Source organism: Nycticebus coucang, chromosome 9 (assembly GCF_027406575.1).
Source record: "Nycticebus coucang isolate mNycCou1 chromosome 9, mNycCou1.pri, whole genome shotgun sequence".
In the NCBI taxonomy this organism is placed as follows: Eukaryota; Metazoa; Chordata; class Mammalia; order Primates; family Lorisidae; genus Nycticebus; species Nycticebus coucang.
The window spans coordinates 45233761-45256917 of record NC_069788.1 but is presented as its reverse complement, the minus strand read 5'-3'; the positions used below and the strand labels follow the sequence as shown (position 1 = coordinate 45256917).

Below are 23157 nucleotides of genomic sequence, written 5' to 3'. Positions count from 1 at the left end.
AAGAAGACAGACACACGATCTACAGACACATGAAAAAAAGCTCATCATGCTTATCATCAGAGAAATGCAAATCAAAACTACTTTGAGATATCACCTAATCCCAGTAAGAGTAGCCCACGTAACAAAATCCCAAAACCAGAGATGTTGGCGTGGATATGGAGAAAAGGGCACACTTCTACACTGCTGGTGGGAATGCACACTAATACGTTCTTTTTGGAAGGATGTTTGGAGAATACTTAGAGATCTAAAAATAGACCTGCCATTCGATCCTATAATTCCTTTACTAGGTTTATACCCAGAAGACCAAAAATCACAATATAACAAAGACATCTGTACCAGAATGTTTATTGCAGCCCAATTCATAATTGCTAAGTCATGGAAGAAGCCCAAGTGCCCATCGACCCACAAATGGAAAAGCAAATTGTGGCACATGTACACCAGGAATATTATGCAGCCTTAAAGAAAGTTGGAGACTTTACCTCTTTCATGCTTACATGGATGGAGCTGGAACATATTCTTCTTAGCAAAGTATCTCAGGAATGGAAGAAAAAGTATCCAATGTACTCAGCCCTACTATGAAGCTAAATTATAGCTTTCACATGAAGGCTATAACCCAACTATAGCACAAGAATATGGGGAAAGGGCCAAGGGAGGGGAAGGGAGGGGGGAGGTTACGGTGGAGGGAGGGTAATAGGTGGGGCCACACCTGCATCTTAGAATGGGTACAGGCGAAACCTACTAAATGCAGAATACAAATGTCTACATACAGTAACTAAGAAAATGCCATGAAGGCTACATTGAACAGTTTGATGAGAATATTTCAGATTGTATATGAAACCAGCATATTGTACCCCTTGATTGCACAAATGTACACAGCTATGATTTAACAATAAAAAATAAGAAAGTGATAGATAAGAAAGACATAGGATTTGGGTTTGTGTTTAATGATTTTGAGGAGGGCGTAAGAAAATGAGTCTCTGCTCTGGACTGAATGCTCTTAGGAAGGAAGGTAATTATAAGATTGGTATCTTTAAAAAAAAAATCTTACCTAGAAGGAGGAATGAACATAAATAAAACTATAGCTGGTTAGGAAGCATCAGTTACTGGTATTAGCTGGGAGAGGATGTTTTACATTTTGGTGATTTGCATAGTAAACTTGTTTTTAATCTGTGCTTAAACAAGATTTTTTTTTTTTTTGAGACAGAGTCTCATTATGTCGCCCTTGGTAGAGTGCTGTGGCATCGCAGCTAACAGCAACCTCAAACTCTTGGGTTTAAGAGATTCTATTGCCTCAACCTCCCAAGTAGCTGGGACTATAGGTGCCTGTCACAACGCCTATTTTGTTGTTGTTGTTCTTACAGTTGTCATTGTTGTTTAGCAGGCCCAGCCTGGGCTCGAACCCACCAGCCTCAGTATATGTGGCTAGCACCCTATTCACTGAGCTACAGGTGCCAAGCCAGTGCTTAGACAAGATTATGATGTGGTCTTGATTTTCTGTCTGCTTTATCAGAATCACAAAGTGACCTTGTCTAATTGTTGATGTTTGATGACACAGTTTAGATCCAACAGGAGAATAGCATAGCCTTACTATGAGTGCCAGGGCAGCTTCAAATATGCCAAGACCTACCTTTCTTTCTTTTTTTTTTTTTTTTGAAACAGAGTCTCACTATGTTGCCCTCAGTAGAGTACTGTGATGTCACAGCTCACAGCAACCTTAAACTTTTGGGCTTAAGAGATTCTCTTGCCTCAGCCTTCCAGTAGCTGGGACAACAGGCACCCACCACAACACCTGGCTGTTTTTTGTTGCAGTTGTTGATTATTGTTTTAACTGGTCCTGGATGGATTTGAACCTACCAGCCTCAGTGTATGTGGCTGGCGCCATAACCACTGTGCTATAGGTACAGAGCCTTGGCTATTTTGTTGTTGTTGTTGTTGTCATTGTTGTTTAGCTGGCCCTGGGCCCGCTTCAAACCTGCCAGCCTTGGTGTATGTGGCTGGAGCAGTAAGCACTGTGCTACAGGCACCGAGCCTATTTATTTATTTTTTGAGACAGAGTCTTAAGCTGTCGCCCTGGGTAGAGTGCCATAGCATCATAGCTCATAGCAACCTCTAACTTAGGCTCAAGTGATCCTGTTGCCTCAATTTTTCTATTTTTAGTAGTGATAGGGTCTCGCTTTTGCTCAGGCTGGTCTCAAACTCGTGAGCTCAAGCAGTCCACCTGCTTTGGCCTCCCAGAGTGCTAGGATTACAGGTGTGAGCCACTGTGCCAGGCTTTTACATGTATTTTTTTTTTTTTTTTTTGTGGAGACAGAGTCTCACTTTATCACCCTCGGTAGAGTGCGGTGGCGTCACACAGCTCACAGCAACCTCCAACTCCTGGGCTTAGATGATTCTCTTGCCTCAGCCTCCCGAGTAGCTAGGACTGCAGGCGCCTGCCACAAGGCCTGGCTATTTTTTTGTTGCAATTTGGCCGGGGCTGGGTTTGAACCTGCCACCCTCAGTATATGGGGCCGGTGCCCTACCCACTGAGCCACAGGCACCGCCCCTTTACACGTATTTTAATGGAAAGGGAAATTTCTGTGTAATGGAAGCAAAGATGTCAAGTCTATTGACTATTCATTCTCCCCAAACATTTTTTGCACATTAATAAAATGATGCGCCTAGATTCTCAAACTGACCTCCTATTTTTCATGCTCTTAAATAAACTAGAACTACTTACTTTGAAATTGCTTGCAGGTACTCTTCAGAATTTTTCAATCTCATTTGGTTTGTAACTTCCATAAACTTTATCCATTTTGAGGCCACCTAATTCCCTCAGCTTTTCCCTGGTATCCTTTCCAATTTAATATTTATTTATTTTTAAAGATGCCCTTTCCCTCACAATGGCCTCTTTGATATGTCAGTAAACCATGTAGGGCTTATTTTTCAAGTGGCTGTTCTTTTGGACTTGTGCCATGCATTTATCACAGGCTTCTAATAAAGTACTTTAAATAGAAATGGGCTCTAGGCTTTCTATGGGCTGTAACTTTTTAAACAATTCCTTTCATCCTTCCCCCTACCCCCAGCTGCCCTCATTCTGTCCTAGTTTCCCTTTCTAAAACTGAGCAATCAAATGATGGATTTTTTTTCCCCTCCCTTTCCCGTTAGCAGCTTGAATGTGTATTGTAGTCACTATTGACTGAGAGGTTTACCCATGACCACTCAGTGCCCCAGGGTAGTTGCTGCCCAGACCCAAATTCAGTCTATTATATTCTTCAGTAGAGTTCAAGTATTTGCCAAGCATACAATCATGCCTGGTCGTGTCACTCCTCACCTTCGTATTAAGTTTTATTTTAATTGACAAATAATATTGTATATATTTATGAGGTACAATGTATGTTTCTAAATATATATGCATGTGAAATAATCAACTAGGCTAGTTAACATATTTACCAGTTTTTGTGATGAGAACATTTAAAATCCTCCCTTTTGGCTCAGTGCCCATAGCACAGTGGTTACAGAACCACCCACCAAACAGAAGTTGGCGGGTTCAAACTCAGCTGGGGCCAGCTAAACAACAATGACAATTGCAACAAAAAATAGCCAGGCGTTGTGGCAGGCGCCTGTAGTAGCTACTTGGGAGGCTGAGACAAGAGAATCACTTAAGCCCAAGAGTTGGATGTTGCTGTGAGCTGTGACCCCACGAGGGCGACATAATAAGACCCTGTCTCAAAAAAAATAAAAATAAAATAAAATAAAATCCTCCCTTTTAGCTATTCTGAATTGTATCATTAACTATAGTCACTGTGAGGCACAACAGAATTTTAGAACTTCTTCCTCGGGCAGCGCCTGTGGCTCAAAGGAGTAGGGCGCTGGCCCCATATGCCAGAGGTGGTGGGTTCAAACCCAGCCTGGGCCAAAACTGCAAAAAAAAAAAAAAAAAAACTTCTTCCTCCTACCTAACTGAAACTTTGTAGCCATTGACCAACTTCCTTTCCTTGTTCACACCCACCCCCACCTTAATATTGCTAACTGGCTCATTATCATCTGGAAGATAAAGTAGAAACTCTTAATACCTATTAAAATAGCTAAAAGAAAAAGACTGGCCAGACCAAGTGTTGGTGAAGATGAGAAACAAGTGAAGCTCAGACAAGGTGAGTAGGAATGTAAAATAGTTCAGCTACTTTGGAAAATAGTTTGGCAGCTCCTCAAAACATTAACCACAGACCCAGCAATTCCACTCCTCCATGTATACCTAACAGAAGTGAAAACATATGTCTACAAATATATGTGTGTGAGCATTCAAAGCATTAGTCATAATAACCAAAAACCAGAAACAACTCAAACGCCCAAGCAGGAAAATAGATAAACAAATTATGGTATATTCATATAAGGGGATATTACTCAGCAACAAAAAAGAACTATTGATATATCCAACATTGATGAATGTCAAAACAATGATAGCAAGAAGCCAGACTGAAAGGAGTTAATACTATATAATTTCATTTATATAAAGCTCCCGAAGATGGGCGGCGGCTGTGGCTCAAGGAGTAGGGCGCTGGTCCCATATGTCGGAGGTGGCGGGTTCAAACCCAGCCTGGGCCAAAACTGCAAAAAAAAAAAAAAAAAAACTTCTTCCTCCTACCTAACTGAAACTTTGTAGCCATTGACCAACTTCCTTTCCTTGTTCACACCCACCCCCACCTTAATATTGCTAACTGGCTCATTATCATCTGGAAGATAAAGTAGAAACTCTTAATACCTATTAAAATAGCTAAAAGAAAAAGACTGGCCAGACCAAGTGTTGGTGAAGATGAGAAACAAGTGAAGCTCAGACAAGGTGAGTAGGAATGTAAAATAGTTCAGCTACTTTGGAAAATAGTTTGGCAGCTCCTCAAAACATTAACCACAGACCCAGCAATTCCACTCCTCCATGTATACCTAACAGAAGTGAAAACATATGTCTACAAATATATGTGTGTGAGCATTCAAAGCATTAGTCATAATAACCAAAAACCAGAAACAACTCAAACGCCCAAGCAGGAAAATAGATAAACAAATTATGGTATATTCATATAAGGGGATATTACTCAGCAACAAAAAAGAACTATTGATATATCCAACATTGATGAATGTCAAAACAATGATAGCAAGAAGCCAGACTGAAAGGAGTTAATACTATATAATTTCATTTATATAAAGCTCCCGAAGATGGGCGGCGGCTGTGGCTCAAGGAGTAGGGCGCTGGTCCCATATGTCGGAGGTGGCGGGTTCAAACCCAGCCCTGGCCAAAAACCACAAAATAAATAAATAAATAAAGCTCCAGAAAATGCAAGCAAATCTACTGACAGAATACCTAGCCTCAGAAAACCCACACTGCCCTGTGGGAAGCCCATGCCAGACACAGAATAGGAAGTGTCCTAGTGGGTCTTCATGTCTTCAAGGCTATAGGATGTAACTTTCCAAAAATAAATCTCTAAGAAAAAATTTTAAGCTGATTCCATCTTAACATCTTTGACTGCCAGCATCTAACATACACACATGGTAGATGCTTCTTAAGAGTCTGTTCACTGGGCGGCGCCTGTGGTTCAGTGAGTGGGGCGCCGGCCCCATATGCCGAGGGTGGCGGATTCAAACCCAGCTCCGGCCAAACTGCAACAAAAAATAGCCGGGCGTTGTGGCGGGCGCCTGTAGTCCCAGCTGCTTGGGAGGCTGAGGCAAGAGAATCGCGTAAGCCCAAGAGTTAGAGGTTGCTGTGAGCTGTGTGACACCACCGCACTCTACCCGAGGACGGTACAGTGAGACTCTGTCTCTACAAAAAAAAAAAAAAAAGAGTCTGTTTACTTAGTTATTCAAAACAGAAGTGGGGCTTCAAAAGCCTCAGAGACATAAAGCTGGTATTGTGACTGTAAGGGGACTCATATTTCAGGGAAAAGGGATTCATGACCTTATCAGGAAGTTTATCTTAAATTCTAAAAATGTGTCTTCAACTGTTAGCTTCCAAAATTCCCTTAAAGATCCTTTGGAGCATTTATTGGTGGTAGTAGGGTGATGGGGATTAGCTGGTGAGGTATGGGGATAGGGAACAGATGTGATACTATGATGGAGCTGGAGACCAACCCTGGAAGACAGGTCAAAATTTCCCCAGAGCTTTTTCCTAGCAATGGCTGTACCTGTCCCTGTCCCTTATAACACATCCCAGCGACCTTCTCAGGTGTTAATTATAAAAACACCCAAATGTTTTTCCTAGCTTTTCTTTTTTTTTTTTTTTTTTGAGACAGAACTTCAAGCTGTCGCCCTGGGTAGAGTGCTGTGTGATCATAGCTCATAGCAACCTCCAACTCCTGGACTCGGGCGATTCTCCTGCCTCTGCCTCCTAAGTAGCTGGGACTACAGGTGCCTGCCACAACGCCGGGCTATTTTTTTTTTGTTGTTGTTGTTGCAGTTCGGCCGGGACCAGATTTGAACCCGCCACAGGTGCTGCCCTGGACAAAGTCTCCTTGATGATAAATTCTTTGTATCAGCCAACTCTCAATGGAGAGGCAACCAGGACAATGCCATCTCTTCAGACAAAAAGCATTGGAATATTCTGTTTTGTTGATTTATATATCTCTAGTCACAGTTTCTTCCACATCTCCCAATATCATATTTAAATGTTGATCAAAGCATGTAATCTGCCCAAAGCTTTCGGTCATTTCTCATTTTCACATAAATTCACTCATCCAGGCTGAGCCTGATAAGATCCAGAGGCTCCTCTACAGTGCTGGTAGTTTGTTGTGCTACTTAAGCCTCTGTCTGGGATGCCCATTGTCTCCCTTTTTTCATCCTGTAGCTTTTTTTTGCAGTTTTGGCCAGGGCGGATTTGAACCCACCACCCTTGGTATATGGGACTGGCACCCTACTCCCTGAGCCACAGGCGCCACCCCTCCTGTAGCTTTTAATATTGCCTTTTCAAAGAGTCCTCTTCTTATCTAATTCACTCAATAAATATTTGTTGAGTTCAGCACTGTTCTAGTCCACATTGTCTGCCATGTTTCAAATCCTGCACCTTCTTTTTTATTTTGAGACAGTTTCATTTTGTCACCCTTAGTAAAGTGCCATTGCATCATAGTTCACAGCAACCTCAAACTCTTGGGCTCAAGTGATCCCCTTGCCTCAGCCTCCTGAGTAGCTGGGACTACCGGCACCCACCACAACGTCTCGAACTTATGAACTCAGGTGATCTACTGGCCTCACCAAGCCTGGCCTTCCCTGTCCTTATAATTCAGTCCAGACATAAAATTTATCCTTTATGGCTTGGCACCTGTAGCACACTAGTTACGGAACCAGCCACATACACCAAGCGTGGGAGGTTCGAACCTGGCCCAGGCCAGCTAAACAACTGCAACAAAAAAATAGCTGGGCATTGTGGCGGGCGCCTGTAATCCCAGCTACTTGGGAGGCTGAGGCAAGAGAATCACTTGAGCCCAAGAGTTTGAGGTTGCTGTGAGCTGTGATGCCATGTATCTACCAAGGGTGACATAGTGAGACTATGTCTCAAAAAAAAAAAAAAATGTACCTTTAGATTATTTGTTGAAATGGATTTTTTTGCTTGTTTGAGATTCATTGAGGGTACAAAGAATTGTTACACTGATTGCATTTCTTAGGTATAGTCCCTCTTATTTATTTTGTAGAGACAGAGTCTCACCTTATCACCCTCGGTAGAATGCCATGGCGTCACACAGCTCACAGCAACCTCCAACTCCTGGACTTAGGCAATTCTCTTGCCTCAGCCTCCCCAGTAGGTGGGACTGTAGGCGCCCACCACAACGCCCTGCTATTTTTTGTTGCAGTTTGGCTGGGGCTGGGTTTGAAACCATCACCCTCAGTATATGGGGCCGGCGCCCTACCCACTGAACCACAGGTGCCGCCCAAGTCCCTCTTATTTTTTTATTTTTTAGAAACAGAGTCTCATTTTGTCACCCTTGGTAGAGTGCCATGGCATCACAGCCCACAGCAACCTCCAGCTCTTGGGCTTAGGCCATTCTCTTGCCTCAGCCTCCCAAGTAGCTGAGACTACATGTGCCCCCAATGCCCGGCTATTTTTGTTGCAGTTTGGCTGGGGCCTGGTTCGAACCCACCACCCTTGGTATATGGGGCCAAGGCCCTACTCATTGACCCACAGGTGCCGCCCATAAAGTCCTTCTTATAATTGTGTCCTGCCCTTGATATGGATTCTTAACATGTACCTTTGATTTCATTTTCCTAATTAGACAGGTTGCTTAAGAGCACAATTTGAGCCTTGTTTCTCAGAGCATGTAATCAACAAATGATCCTTGAGCAGCTAAGGAATTATTGATGGGGAGGCAGTTTCGATCTACCAAGGTGGGAGAGGAAGCTGGCAGGCAGCAAGAACCACCTCCACCTGCATGTTTTTATCCACATTCTTTGACTACGTTATAGACTCCTCCAGTTTCCCCAGAGTCTATGGGTGATTTTATAGAATATATTCTGGGATTAATTTAAATCACAAGAGAAGAAATTGGCAAAGAACCCTAGGCTGTGGAGGAAACCCATTCACTTGCTGGCCTCAGTGGGAAACAAAAAGGCAGGAGCTACTAACATTTCACAGTGGAATCCAGGTTAAACAATAACAAAGCGTGTGAACACAGGCAAACCACATCCCTCAAGCCAGCAGAAAAAATCGGATAAAAAGCGATCTTTGGCAAGGCAGTCAAGGAAGTGCTGAAATGAACTTCCTCAGACACCGCCTCTTTCTGCCAAAGCAAGCTTCTATTTTATTGATGGGTCTAGATTCCAAAGCTCACCTCCCAGGACTAAGTTTGTTTGGAGTTGCCATCGGCTGCCACCTTGTGGTCTGTTATTACAACTGCCTATCAAGACCGAAGGAAATGGCAACCGATGTAAATTAGGATTTTTATCATCACTCATTTGATCAACTACTGTCCATCTCTACAATGCTTGGCCCATAGTGCTCCACAAATAAACTCCAAAGTTCTAACTACTCATAAGATGCACTCTGATTAGCTACAAGTTTTTCTGGCTGAAAAACCTTCTTGGTAGACCTGTCCTTCATCACAAGTTGGCCCAGAAATGGTGTCTCAAATGCTTTACAACCCTCTCAACAGTAGCACAAATGTACAGCAACCAGTCATGGGAATTGATCTGCAAGCCAAGGCTGGTATTCTGCCCAGCAGAGCGGTCTTCAGGACTGTCCCTGAGCTGCTCCAAGGCTCCTTTCTGACACCATGCCAGGCATGGAAGTGGTCTTTTCACCATACCTCATTTCCCATCAGAAACCGTCTCGCACCCAAGCCAAGACTGCACTGCCCTTGTCCATTTAGTCCAGTCATATGCTAGACCACTACTCATGAAGGCCACAGGAAAATAATGCATTCTTTTTCAATGAGCCCTGGGACAGAAAGAGCTCCAATTACACTACAGTTTTCAGATCCTTGACAGTTCTTTTCAAATGTTTTTGTGCATTAACCTTTTTCTCCTGTTTTTTTTGGAAACAGTATCATTTTCTCGCCCTCAGTAGAGTGCGGTAGCATCTCAGCTCACAGTAACCTCCAACTCCTGGGCTTAGGCTATTCTCTTGCTTCAGCCTCCCAAGTAGCTGGGACTATAGGCACCTGCCACGCTTGGTTACTTTTTTTGTTGCAGTTTGGCTGGGGCTGGTTTAAACCCGTCACCCTTGGTATATGGGGCGCCCTATCCACTAAGCCACAGGTGCCACCCTCTCCTGTGACTTTAAGCAGTGTCGCCCACGCTGGGGTGCAGTGACGTGATCATAGCTCACTAAACCTCAAGCACCTATGTTAACCAAGCAATCCTCCTGCCTCAGCCTCCAAACTAGCTACAGACACGTCACCATACTCAGTCTTTCTTGTGATTCTTTTTATTTTTTTGAGACAGAGCCTCAAGCTGTCACCCTGGAAAGAATGCGATGACATCACAGCTCACAGCAACCTCCAACTCCTAGGCTCAAGCAATTCTCCTGTCTCCACCTCCCAAGTAGCTGGGACTACAGGCACCTGCCACAGCGCCCGGCTACTTTTTTTTTTTGGTTGTAGCCATCATTGTTGTTTGGTGTGCCTGGGCTGGATTCTAACCCGCCAGCTCAGGTGTATGTGGCTGGCGCCTTAGCCACTTGAGCCACAGGTACCAAGCCTCCTGTGATTCTTGTAAACAAACCCTGAGTCTTTAAGTTCCATAACCGGCTCGGTGCCCATAGCTCAGTAGTAGGGCGCCAGCCACCTACACAAGGGCTGGCAACTTCGAAAACGGCCCAGGCCTGCTAAACAATGACAACAAAAAATAGCTAGGCATTGTGGCGGGCACCTGTAATCCCAGTACTTGGGAGGCTGAGGCAAGAGAATCGCTTAAGCCAGCGGTTCTCAACCTGTGGGTCGTGACCCACAGGAACCGTATTAGTCCGCAGCATTAGGAAGGTTGAGAACCGCTGGCTTAAGCCCAAGAGTTGCTGCGAGCTGTGACGCCACAGCATTCTATACTGAGGGCAACATGGAGTGTATCCAAAAAAAAAAAAAAATCCATATAATAAACCCTTGGTCTAACCACCACTCATGTTATCTTCCCCACACAAAGTCTGTGACAGATCCCAGTAACACCATTTCCTTGGTTGTTTCCTTTAATCCTCCCTCCCCAGTACTTCCCAGTTCCAGATAGCAGGAACAAAATCTCAATTCCAAGGCCAATAAATACTAACTTCCCCACCATGCAGAGCTAATTTAGGATGGCTGGGTTGGGGAAGATGCCCAGCTTTCCAATTGCCTCTATGGTACAATACCATACTGGATGCAACTCTGCAGAGGCTCTGGCTAGAGCACATGGCAAAGCCAAGTACAACAGCTCTAACCACAACAAGTGACATCACCCTGGATAAGGGCAACTCTCCAAACCAATCCAGTCTTGCCCCACTTACATTCTGACCCTTAAACCAGCTGGACAATGCAAACAAAATGGCAAAATGGACACACAAGATGTTAAGTTTTTCCAGCTACAGATTTATTTAACACAAAATAATCCTCTCCAATTTTACTGAGGTGGCTGACCACGTCCACGACCAAATCCGCCTCTCTGCAAGAGAAAGCACAGGACATCAACATCAGCAGCATTGAGGTTACCTCTTTCAAGGCTGTGCTAACTTTTAGGCCTCAATCACTGGAGAAGCCCCCAAATGTAAATAGCTAGAAGAGTATAGGCTATAAATCTTAGCACAGCCCCTTTTTGGCAGTATGGCCACACATTATCCAGGTCTGCTTCCCTGATGGTAAAATGGGAATATGGCCACCCACTCAGAGTGAGTTCACATACACATATGGGGAAGCACCCAGCACAGGGCTTAATCCTGTTTCTACCGTATATACCTTGTTTTTACAAATGAGTATCTGAGAGCAATTGTGTGCTATGGAGACTTGCCATAGGAGAGGTGCTGCCCTACAGGTTTTGTTCAATGAAAACCACTTCAGGTTATGACCATCATAAATTAAACAGAAAACACCAGTAAGTACACGTACTTAATCTGTGATACTCATTTCAGTAATTTATTTACAGAAATTTGCATACTATGTTTCAATGTAAAATTCTTGGAATTTGTAAATAACTGGGGGGAGGGAGGGAGTACAGGACCCACCACACTGTACCACAACCTCAGAACTTATAGGACTACACAAACTGAGGCCAAAACAAGTAATTGCTTATGGAATGAATGTGAATGGGGCAATACTTACAAACTGGAATTCGGTTGCTGACCCAGCCCCAGCCTCGGCTTTCTTGTCGGCACCAGCTGGAAAGTGAAACAGCAATTTAACTGCCATGTCTCTAAAGGCATTCAAGACACCATTTCTGGGCCATCATCATATGACTCTAGGCCAAAAGAAGATAATTCACTTGGCCACAGAAAAACCATGCACCACCCTCATGAAGTGTAAGTAAATAAACTACAATAGGAAGTGAGAAACAGTGTTGTGTTTCTAAGCCACCTTTGCTCCCTCCCTCTTCTAGAGAATCCTTTCCAGCCTTCCTGATATCACTGTTCAAAACTCACAACCCCAGCTATTAACTCCTCCCTCCAAGAAAGCCTTGGACCATATGCCCTTACTATATAGTTCTAGAAGATCTTCACTTCTCATCACTGAGTTATTTACCAACCACTTTAGATCAGCACTTTGCTTACAAAAGGAGTGTTTATAAGACATAAAATACCAATATGGAAAACATCCTAGTTCTCCTTGCTTTTGTAAGTGTGGCTCCTAGGAAATTTTATATTACATCCATGGGGATCAATCAGGGGGACTAAGGGTGATATAAAGAATACGGTTTCAGTAATTATTACTAGACCACACCCACCACAGGCTTCTGTCTGCTCACCTCCTTGCCCTCTGAATAAGCAAGCCACTGCCTTCTCCCCTTCTCCATACATTTGTGGAGGTTGAGCTCTTGCCTGAAATGTTTGCTTCCCCCATCACGTCCTTTAAGGATAGCAACCTCAGCTCAGCTCCTGTAGCTCAAGTAGCTAGGGCGCCAGCCACATACACCAGAGCTGGCGGGTTCGAATCCAGCCCCGGCTCGCCAATGACAACTACAGCCAAAAAACAGCCGGGCATTGTGGCAGGCACCTGTAGTCCCAGCTACTTGGGAAGCTGAGGCAAGAGAATCACTTAAGTTAAAGAGTTTGAGGTTGGCAAGAGGGACTTTACCTAACAATTGCAATCAGTGTAACCTGGCTTATTGTACTCTCAATGAATCCCCAGTAAAAAAAAAAAAAAAAAGAGTTTGAGGTTGTTGTGAGCTGTGATGCCACAAAACTCTACCCAGGACCACAGCTTAAGACTTTGTATCAATAAAAAAAAAAAAAAAAAAAGGCAACCTCAATGATTCTACTGTGTGCTACAACTTCCAGTATGAGTAATCATCAACTTCTTTTGAACCAAGAGCTAGAGGAATTCACTCACTCTACTACCCTGTAAGGTAGCAGTCCCCAACCTTTTTGGCACCAGGAAGCAGTTTCAGGGAAGACAATTTTTCCACTAACGGATGGGGGTAGGGGTTGGGTGAGACGGGACAGGAGGCAGAGCTCAGGTGGTGATGCTGTGGCCCAGTTCCTAATAGGCCACAGAATGCTGGTCCATGGGGGTTGAGGACCACAGCTGTAAGGTATTCAGGTCAAATGGTCATTTCTATTGTACTTATGAACAATCAGGAAGATGACAAGAGGTAGTAAGAGTGGTAGAAATTAGCAGAAATTCCTTTTATGCATCGCTGTTGCATCATAATTAACTATTTCTGCAAGAGAGAGTGTCTGTTGCAACAAGGTGAATCTTGTTACTCCTCTGCAAAAAAACTACCAATTGCTCCCTATCTTACTCAGGAGCAACACTATGTCCTTACCATGGCCCACATACTTATCTCCCGAAGTCTTCTGCTGTTTAGATAAACCAGGTACTCTCCGTGGGTATTTACTTGGAATGCTCTTCCCCTAGATAGCTACTGGCCTCACTTCCTTCAGATTTGCTTAAATCTTACTTCCATAACACTTTCTCTGAAAACTCAATTGAATTGCCAACACCCACCCACTTCCTTTAATTTTCTCTCCTAGCACCCACACCAACTCACATTCTTTTTTTCTTTGCAGTTTTTGGCTGGGGATGGGTTTGAACTCACTAAATCCGGCATATGGGGCCAGTGCCCTACTCCTTTGAGCCACAGGTGCTGCCCCACTTTTTTTTTTTTTTTTTTTTTTGAGACAAGAGTCTCATTATGTCACCCTTGGTAGAGTGCCATGGCATCACAGCTCACAGTAACCTCAAACTCTCGAGCTTAAGCGATTCTTTTGCCTCAGCCTCCCAAGTAGCTGGGACTACAGGTGCCCGCAAACACACCTACTATTTTTTGTTGCAGTTGTCCCTGTTGTTTGGCAGGCCTGGGCTGGGTTCACACCCACCGGCCTCAGTGCATGTGGCCGGTGCCGTAACCACTGTGCTACGGGCACCAAGCCACCAACTTACATATTCTTATTCTTCCCACCATTAAAATGCAAGTTCACATCAACTACCATCTCCCCAGCTCCTAGAACAGTGCCTGGCACACAAAGGCACATCTGCTGAATACAAAAACATCTGCTGTCCAGGTCAAGGCAAACACTTGCTACTCAAAAATAAGGCTTTTTTTTTTTTTTTTAGAGACAGTTTCACTTTATCACCCTCAGTAGAGTGCTATGGCATCACAGCTCACAGCAACCCCCAACTCCTGGGCTTAAGCGATTCTCTTGCCTCAGCCTCCCAAGTAGCTGGGACTACAGGCGCCTGCCACAACACCCGGCTATTTTTTTGTTGCAATATGGCCGGGGCTGGGTTTGAACCCACCACCCTTGGGGTTTCACCCTACTTACTGAGCCACAGGCGCCACCCAATAAGGCTTTTTTTTGCACTGATTTTTGCAGTAAGAAAACAATGTTAAGTTAAGTGAGCCCTGCTCTCAGGAGCTTACAATACAGAATGTGACCCAGGACAAAGAAAAGCATTTTGCTTTCCTGAAAGTTGTCAATTTTGCTCAGGTCTTCAAATAAGGTTTTCTGTACCCCATCTCAAGAGGGTTTCCCTTCTAATTCCCATCTAGAGAATCCCTGCATAAGGAAAGAAGCACAAAGGACTATGGTTATTCTGATGATCTGGAGATTGAAACCAAGTATCTTTCCTGGCTTCCTTGCATCTTCAAGGGCTAAGCCCCAGCCACGGCCAACTCTGAGAATTTAGAGATTCTCTACTCCAACACCTGTAGATCCATTACTTACGGGGCACAGCACTCCGCCTGTAGGTGTCTCTGTCAGCTTCCCCTCTTGTGAGTCTTGCAGGTCGCTCGCCTTCCAGACCTAAGAAATTAAAACACATTATGAATCTAGGACAAATGGGAACTCTATTCCCTTAAGGCCAAGAAAATTGGAAGTGCTCTCCTGTTCTCACTCAGCAATCACATAGTTATGTTGGGTTAACAGAAACACATAACATCTTGTACCCAGACCTGTCAGCTACAGATTTCTATTTCCCCACAAGAACTTTTCATCATTGATAGTTTGGTTCCTCAAAGACCTAGAAAACTCACATTTCAGTTAAAATGCCACATATTTGGAAAAAGACTGCTTTCTTCTATTTTGTTTCTCAACAAAGGCATTTTCCAATTTTTAGCAAATTGAGAAAGCTAGCTGTTCCTACAAATATCTGAATAGCCAAAATTTTCAACTTGACAGACCTAAGTGGAAAATGTAGAATGCAAATGGAACAGAGGGCATCTTAAACTTAAAAGCCCCAACCCCAGTATTAGGTATATAATCAAGAGGCCACCAAGAACTCTTTAGTTCCTCTTGGGATTTTTGCATACCTCTTAGGCTGTGGGATATAAATTAAGGCACAGACCTTAAAATATCTTCATAAGTACAAGTAAATCACCCAGTTACCGTTGAACTTACCTAGAGGCCATCTACTTAGAATACACAGTCTCGGGCGGCGCCTGTGGCTCAAGGAGTAGGGCGCCGGTCCCATATGCTGGAGGTGGCGGGTTCAAACCCAGCCCCGGCCAAAAACCAAAAACCAAAAAAAAAAAAAAGAAGAATACACAGTCTCAAGCTGTCGCCCTGGGTAGAGTGCCATGGCGTCATAGCTCACAGCAACCTCAAACTCTTGGGCTTAAGCGATTCTCTTGCCTTAGCCTCCCAAGTAGCTGGAACCACAGGCGCCCGCCACAATGCCCAGCCATTCTTTGGTTGTAGTTGTTGTTTGGCAGGCCCGGACTGAATTCAAACCTGCCAGCTCCGGTGTATGTGGCTGGCACCCTAGCTGCTTGAGCTACAAGAGCTGAGCCAGAATACTATTTTTAAAGAAAAAAAAAAACTAATCATGTAGAAAGTGGTTAAAAAAAAAGCCAGGCAAGGCCAGGCACAGTGGCTCATGCCTATATCCTAGCACTCTGGGAAGCTGAGGCGGGTGGATTGCCTGAGCTCCAGAGTTCAAGACCAGCCTGAGCCAAGAGCAACAACCCATATCTAAAAAACAGCCAGGCATTAAAAAATAGCCGGGCGTTGTGGCGGGCACCTGTGGTCCCAGCTACTCGGAAGGCTGAGGCAAGAGAATCGCCTAAGCCCAAGAGCTGGAGGTTGCTGTGAGCTGCGACGCCACAGCACTCTATGGAGGTGACAAAGTGAGACTCTGTCTCTAAAAAAAAAAAGCCAGGCATTGTGGCAGGTGCCTATAGTCCCAGCTACTTGGGAGGCTGAGGTAAGTGGATCACTTAAGCTCCAAGAGTTTGAGGTTGCTGTTAGTTATGATGCTACAGCACTCTACCAAGGGTGACAAAGTGAGACTCTGTCTCCACCCCCACCCCAAAAAGCCAGACTCAACTATGTTTATTAAATCAGAATCTGTGAGGTACAGATAAATGCTAGTATTTTTTTTTTCTCCAGGTGATTCCGAGATGCAGTAGAGAACCTTTGCTGTATATATAACTCAATCTAACCACTCGAACCCCTTAGGAACTTTCACAACAAAAATTCCTGACCTCTACAAAGTCATTTTCTTTTAAAAACTTCGAGACAGTCTTACTCTGTTCCCAGGCTGGAGTACCATTAGGGGAACCTGGACTGTCTGACAATTATGTTTAGCAGCCTCTCTACTCATCACCCCAGCCTGCTCTCTGCCAGTTCCTACAAAGTTCATTTGACGAAAAAACCACAACCTTGACAACATTTTAACTGTGAGCCAGTAGTGATCTCCAGAGTTAAAAGATAATTCCCCACATGTCACATATGGACGCCTATCCTTTCACACCATGATTATACAAATACCAATTCTCCATTCTACTTTTTGTTAATTCCCCTCCCCCCTACTCCTAAGAACCTCTCCAAAACTCTGTTGCTTTCACATGTGATGAACAGCTTTGCTCTGGACTTCTTGGGGATAAGCACAACCTCACTCTGCTAGAAAATACAATGCACTACCACGTATCTGGATATTTGCACAAGCATAGGGGAAGAAAGCCATAAACTAATATTCCATTCATCTTTAAAGCAGTATCATGGATGGCCTGAAGACCTGAGTCCAGTTGTCACAGGTCCCAAGCCAGAGGACAAATGTTGTAGACATTGACCAAGGTCTTGCATGCCACAGTCCCTGTGAAGGTGACAACAACGTGTTATAAAGAACACTTCAGTCTCAGTTCCTGTAGCACAGTGGTTACAGTGCCAGCCACATACACGGAGGCTGGCAGGTTTAAGCCTGGCCCAGGCCAGCTAAACAACAATGACAACTGCAACAATAGCCAGGTTGTTGTGGCGGGCGCCTGTAGTCTCAGCTACTTAGGAAGCTGAGGCAAAATAATCGCTTGAGCTCAAGGGTTTGAGGTTGCTGTGACACCCAGGGACTCTACTGAAGGCCACATGAGACTGTCTCAAAAAACAGGGCAGGGCCTGTGGCTCAGTGGGTAGGGCGCTGGCCCCATAAACGGAGGGTGGCGGGTTCAAACCTGACCCCGGCCAAATTGCAACAAAAAAATGATCAGGTGTTCTGGCGGTAGCCTATAGTCCCAGCTACTCGGGAGGCTGAGGCAAGAGAATCGCCTAAGCCCAGGAGTTGGAGTTTGCTGTGAGCTGTGATGCCACAGCACTCTACCTAGGGCGATAAAGTGAGACTGTCTGTAAAAAAAAACAAAACAAAAACCTTCCATCCCTCATACAAAAGAAACTACAGCCTCCAAAGGGCTGCTTCATAGCCAACTGGAGGCCATTTTATTTGGCTGCCATACCTTTCGGCCGAGGTCTGCCTGTCTCTGGACGGCTGCGGCGCAGGGTAGCAGGCACGATCTCAGGGGGCAAGTGGAGGTAATCACGGAGATACTGGATACCCTCATTGGTAAGGTACCAGTAGAAATGTCTCCAGGCAAACTGTTCCTTCACATAGCCTCGTGATTTGAGAGACTGTAAGGCAGAAAATTCGTTAAGTTGTCACTAGGAGCTGGAAAAGAGACGCAAAGCTTAAGTTTGCAAGTGTATCTCACTGCCCTTTAAGGCAGCAAGCAACACAAGCTGTCCTAACCTCTCCTTGTAATTTGTTTTAATGGAAAATCCCTCCATCTCCAACAGGCTCTCCCCTTTCACATCTCTACCTGCATGGCCTTCATGACATGAAGGTTGGGCACGTTCTTGTCTGCCAACTCCGGGTGCTTAGGCATGTGGACATCCTTCTTGGCCACCATCACACCCTCCTTAAAAAGTAGTTCATAAATGGCAATCCGGTTCTTCTTGGGCATCAACATCTGCAAGGAAGAGCTCTTCAGAGTAATGTGGCCAGGGTCCAGTAATCAAGTTCATGACCCCAAAATGGCCACGCAAAACCACCTCTCAAAGGGCTGAAAAGTCAAACACACCCTAGAAAACATACAGAAAGAACTACAAACTGCAAAACTCAAGACACAAGCTCCCTCCTCCTCCCCCCAAAACAATTCGGGTGAAAAAAAAGTTGCCGGGAGAGTTAGAATAAAACCGAGACAGGGGTGAGCATTTGCTCCAGACTTTAAGTGCTCACAATGGTATATAGGGGATGTAGGGAGGGACGAGACTGTTATGTTCTCAGCGTGTTTGGGGACCGTGAGCGACTGCCCCTTAAAGTACTCAGAGAGGACCTGGAAGAGTAAAGCCCTCACTTCTTGACAGACCGCTCCAAACCGAAAGGCTAAGGGCCTACGCACTCTCATTCCTACCACTCCTCCCCCAAATTAGAGCTCCAGGGCCAGGCAGGGAGGCAGTATGAAAGAGTCCTTTCCCGAGGGAAAAGCGTGCAGACGGGACGCTGTCTCCCTAGCCTTGCCGGACTAGTCTCCGTCACTGAAGTGCTGCATCCTCCTTCCGCCATCCGGCCGCCAATCTTTGCCTACCAGCGACCTCCTACCCTCTGAAATACGCCACCATCCCCTCTCGCAGCTCAGAAATGGGTGCTTGTGGAGACTAAGAGAGGCCCCCGCCCTGACCCTGGGGAGAAGCGACCACTACGGTAGCAGGATGACCCCGATGGGGGACGATGGAACCCAAACTCCAGAGGACCTCACCGCGACAGCTGTGTCCGGAGCCGAGGCTGGAAAGGAAAGAGCATGCGCCGCGCGGCGTCTCTTCCGGGCTGGCGTGGCTCCGCCCCCGCTAGGACCCATGAGAGTCTGGGGTGGCCACGGTGGTGCCTGAGGGACCGACGGAGATGACAGAAGACCCTGAACGCCTTGGGGGCGTACGCCGGAGGAAACCACAGCGGGGCTTTTTTTGAGCTTGTGTGCTTTGTCAATAAATGGATGCTTACGACGTGTGACAGTTAAGCTCGCGAGCTTGCCACCGTGCGCTTACCTTGGCAGCACTGCATAAACAGCTCCCTGAGGTTTCGTAACCTTGGTGTATCCGTGTCTCACAGCTGTGTCCCCTCGACGTGTGGCTGTGCTTTGGTGAGTGGCGTTCATTATTGTTGTTGCGTGTTTTTGTGTGCCCTGGCGAGAATGTCGGAGCTTGAATTAGAGCAACGAACAAAGATTAAATTTCTTGTTAAACTTGGCAAGAGTGGAAGTGAAATCAGGGACATGTTAGCCCAAGTTTATGGGGATAATGCCATGAAGAAAACCGCAGTGTACAAGTGGATTAAACGTTTTTCTGAGGGGAGAGAACGCGTCACTGATGAAGAGAGGTCAGGGCGGCCAGTGACGAGCAGAACTGACGAAAACATTGAAAAAATTCGTCGAATTGTGCGTCAAAATCGTCGGCTGACTGTGAGAAGCATAGCAGACCAAGTAAACATCGATAGAGAAACAGTTAGGAAAATCTTAACTCAGAATCTTGGCATGAGACAGGTATGTTTGGGCTGTCCCTTTAGAAACAGCTACTTCTTTTTTTCCCGCCCAAAACTTACTATGTTAGTAGTATATGCTCTCTGACCAGGGAAAGGAATTATGCAGATAAAATGGTAACAACAAAAGAATAAAAGCAGAATCTCATCAACCAGAGAAATTCCCCCAAACTCATATGCACCCACACAAATAAATTTATTGACATAAATAGGATGTTTTGTGCATGTAGTATGTATGATATGTTCTGTAAGTCGTTCCTTTTCTTACCAATGTGTCATGATCCTCTTTTCCTGTTAATAACTACAGGTTTAATGTCTACATAATAGTCACTTAGTGATTAATTACCTTTATGGTTAGATTAATATTTGAAAAATCTTTAACCATGGGCTCGGTGCCTGTAGCTCAGTGGCTAGAGCGCCAGCCACATGCTGGCGGGTTCGAATCCATCCGGGCCAACTATAACCAAAAAATAGCTGGGCGTTGTGGCGGGCGCCTGTAGTCCCAGCTTCGTGGGAGGCTGAGGCAAGAGAATTGCCTAAGCCCAAAAGTTTGAGGTTTAGGCTTTGTTAACCAGTGTGATGAAAATATGTCAAATGGTCTATAAAACCAGTGTATGGTGCCCCATGATTGCATTAATGTACACAGCTATGATTTAATTAAAAAAAATAAAGAAAAAAAATTTTTTAAGTAGAAAAAAAAAGTTTGAGGTTGCTGTGAGCTGTAATGCCACAACACTCTACCGAGGGCTATATAGTGAGACTGTCACAAAAAAAAAAAAAAAATCTTTAACCATGGCTCTGCACTGGTAGGGCAGTGGTTAGGGTGCCTGGTGGGTTGGAACCCGGCCAGGGCCTGCTAAACAACAATGACAACAAAAATAGCCAGGCGTTGGCGTTTTGGCGGGCGCCTGCAGTCCCAGTTACTAGGGAGACTGAGGCAAGAGAATTGCATAAGCCCAAGAGTTTGCTGTGAGCTGTGATGCCAGGCCACAAATCTTTCACCGTTATAAGTAACAATGCTACACGTGCACTTTTGCCCAATATTTTCCTTAGGGTAAATTCCTGGAAGCATAATTGTTGAGTTACAAACCATACCACATACGGGTTTCTGAGACATGCCACATTGATATACAGGAAGGCCTTATCAATTATACTTGTATTAGCAATTATTAGCAAGGCTTACTTCCCTATTAACCCTTCTGACGTTGAATGATATCATTCTTACGCGTATTTGCCAGTTTCTTGGACGAGAAATGTTAATCTCACTATTTTAATTTGTGTTACTTTGATTACTACTGTGGTTAAATATTTTCTTTTTTTTTTTTAGAATTCACTCTGTGAGAGTTGTCACAATCAAAATGAAGTCACTTGTGATAAAAACCCTGACACACAGAGCTAAGGAAGGCCATGAAAAGAAGATTCTTATGCACAGATGCTTGATAATAAGAACTATCACAAAAGACCCTGCAAAAACTACAACCTTGCACAGAGCATAAAAATCTTAAAGAAAAAAATAATTCTGAGAGAACATCTGCCCAGCAGCTGCCTTTCCAACCTCAGACTGGTGCCACACTTGTTATTGATTCTTATAGCCAAGGATAATTATCTCAAAAATACCATGTAATTCTCTTCGTTTTTCCTTTGTGTTCCTTTACTTACCCAATATACACATAGCTAGTACTGTGGCATGTACACATATATATTCCCATTGCAATGCCTAGCCTTGAATAAATGTAATTTTCCTTTAGAGAGCCTTTCTCTGTTAGTTAGGTTGATACTTCTTTTATAAATTATCTGTTCATTTCCGTTATTTCTTTTTTTCCATTCGGAGTTTATTCCTTTCTTACTGATACATTTATGAAGTCATTCTTCGTATATTAATGCTATTAACCCTTTGTCACGTGTTTCAAGTACTTCTACCCCTTTTTCACTCGTCTTGCTTTTCACAGTATTTTGAAATATTCTTTATGTTCTTTTTAAAAATTTTCCCTTTTTTTATTTGTAAAACTCTGTGATTATATATATTCAGATCTTTATGGTTTCAGACATGTACAGTGCTTCAAATATCACTCCATATTTCAAGATTATATAAACATTCACCTACAGTTTCCTCAAGTATTTTTGTAGTTCCATTGTTTAAAAAAAAGTATTTATCACACTATCAATTTTGCAGGGTAAAAAGAGATCTGGGGCCAGGCCACTTCTAGAGAGTGAGATGCTATCTCAAAAAAAGACTTCTGGGGATTGGTTGCATAACAATGTGAATGTACTTAGCACTTCTGAACTGTAACTTAAAAGTGGTAAGATGAGACCAGAGGTGGTGGCTCTTTGCTGTAATCCTAGCACTCTGGGAGGCTGAGGCAGGAGGATCATTTGAGCTCAGGAGTTCCAGGCCGGCCTGAGCAAGAGCAAGACCCTGTCCCTACTAAAAATAGAAAAAAATGGCCTGGCTCTGTGGCTCACGCCTGTAATCCTAGCACTCTGGGAGGCTGAGGTGGGTGGATTGCCTGAGCTCACAAGTTTGAGACCAGCCCAAGGAGAGTGAGACCCAGTCTCTAAAAACTAGCGTTGGGATGGGCTCCTGTAGTCCCACCTACTCAGGGGGCTGAGGCAAGAGAATCACTTGAGCCCAAGAGTTTGAGGTTACTGTGAGCTGAGCTATGACACCACAGTACTCTACCAATGGTGACAGGGTGAGACTGTCTCAAAAGAAAAGAAAAGAAAAAAGATACTCTCAAAAGCTCTCCATTGCCTATCTCTTATCTCAGCAAGCCCAAATCTGAATATGGCTTGCTGAGTCAAATTGTCCTCTGAGTCAAATTTAGGAACTGGCATCATGGCTCATGCCTGTAATCCCAGCTCATTGGGAGGCCAAGGTGAGTGGATCCCTTGAGCTCAGGAGTTGGAGACCAGCCTGAGCAACAGCAAGACCCCATCTCCAAAAAATAGCTGGGCATTGTGGTGGGCACTTACAGTCCTAACTACTTGGGAGGCTGAAGCAAGAGGATCGCTTGAGCCTAAGAATTTGAAGTTGCGTGCCTGGGGCTCAATGGTTAGGGTGCCAGCCACATGCTCCAGGGCTGGTGGGTTCCAACCCAGCCCAGGCCTATTAAATAACAACAACAAAAATAGCCAGGCATTGTGGCAGGTGCCTGTAGTCCCAGCTACTCAGGAGGCTGAGGCAAGAGAATTGCTTGAGTCCAAGAGCTGGAGGTTGCTGAGAGCTATGACACCACAGCACTCTACCAAGGATAACAAAGTGGGACCCTCTCTCAATAAAAAAAAA

At 44.5% G+C, this 23157-nt stretch overlaps 2 protein-coding genes and 1 pseudogene across 3 annotated transcripts; 1 reads left to right on the top strand and 2 right to left on the bottom strand.

Annotated features, from left to right (window-relative positions):
- Positions 1–6499: 6499 nt before the first annotated feature.
- Positions 6500–7011, bottom strand: LOC128594442 (U6 snRNA-associated Sm-like protein LSm3; annotated as a pseudogene).
- A 3977-nt stretch (positions 7012–10988) lies between these two features.
- RPS10 (ribosomal protein S10) lies at positions 10989–19162 on the bottom strand. Of its 2 annotated transcripts, none has more exons than XM_053603256.1 (6): positions 19096–19162; positions 18157–18306; positions 17797–17968; positions 14798–14875; positions 11736–11791; positions 10989–11082 (listed from the first exon to the last, which is right to left on the bottom strand). In XM_053603256.1, exons 2-6 carry the CDS (start codon positions 18304–18306, stop codon positions 11041–11043), a joined length of 498 nt encoding a protein of 165 aa, XP_053459231.1. In that variant the 5' UTR covers positions 19096–19162; the 3' UTR covers positions 10989–11040. The 2 variants fall into 2 exon arrangements, with proteins under 2 accessions (XP_053459231.1, XP_053459232.1); XM_053603257.1 differs by lacking the exon at positions 19096–19162 and adding an exon at positions 19018–19037.
- A 49-nt stretch (positions 19163–19211) lies between these two features.
- On the top strand, positions 19212–21976 carry LOC128594439 (protein GVQW3-like). Its single transcript, XM_053603261.1, has 2 exons — positions 19212–19875; positions 21199–21976. Exons 1-2 carry the CDS (start codon positions 19528–19530, stop codon positions 21268–21270), a joined length of 420 nt encoding a protein of 139 aa, XP_053459236.1. The 5' UTR covers positions 19212–19527; the 3' UTR covers positions 21271–21976.
- The last annotated feature ends 1181 nt before the right edge of the window (positions 21977–23157 follow it).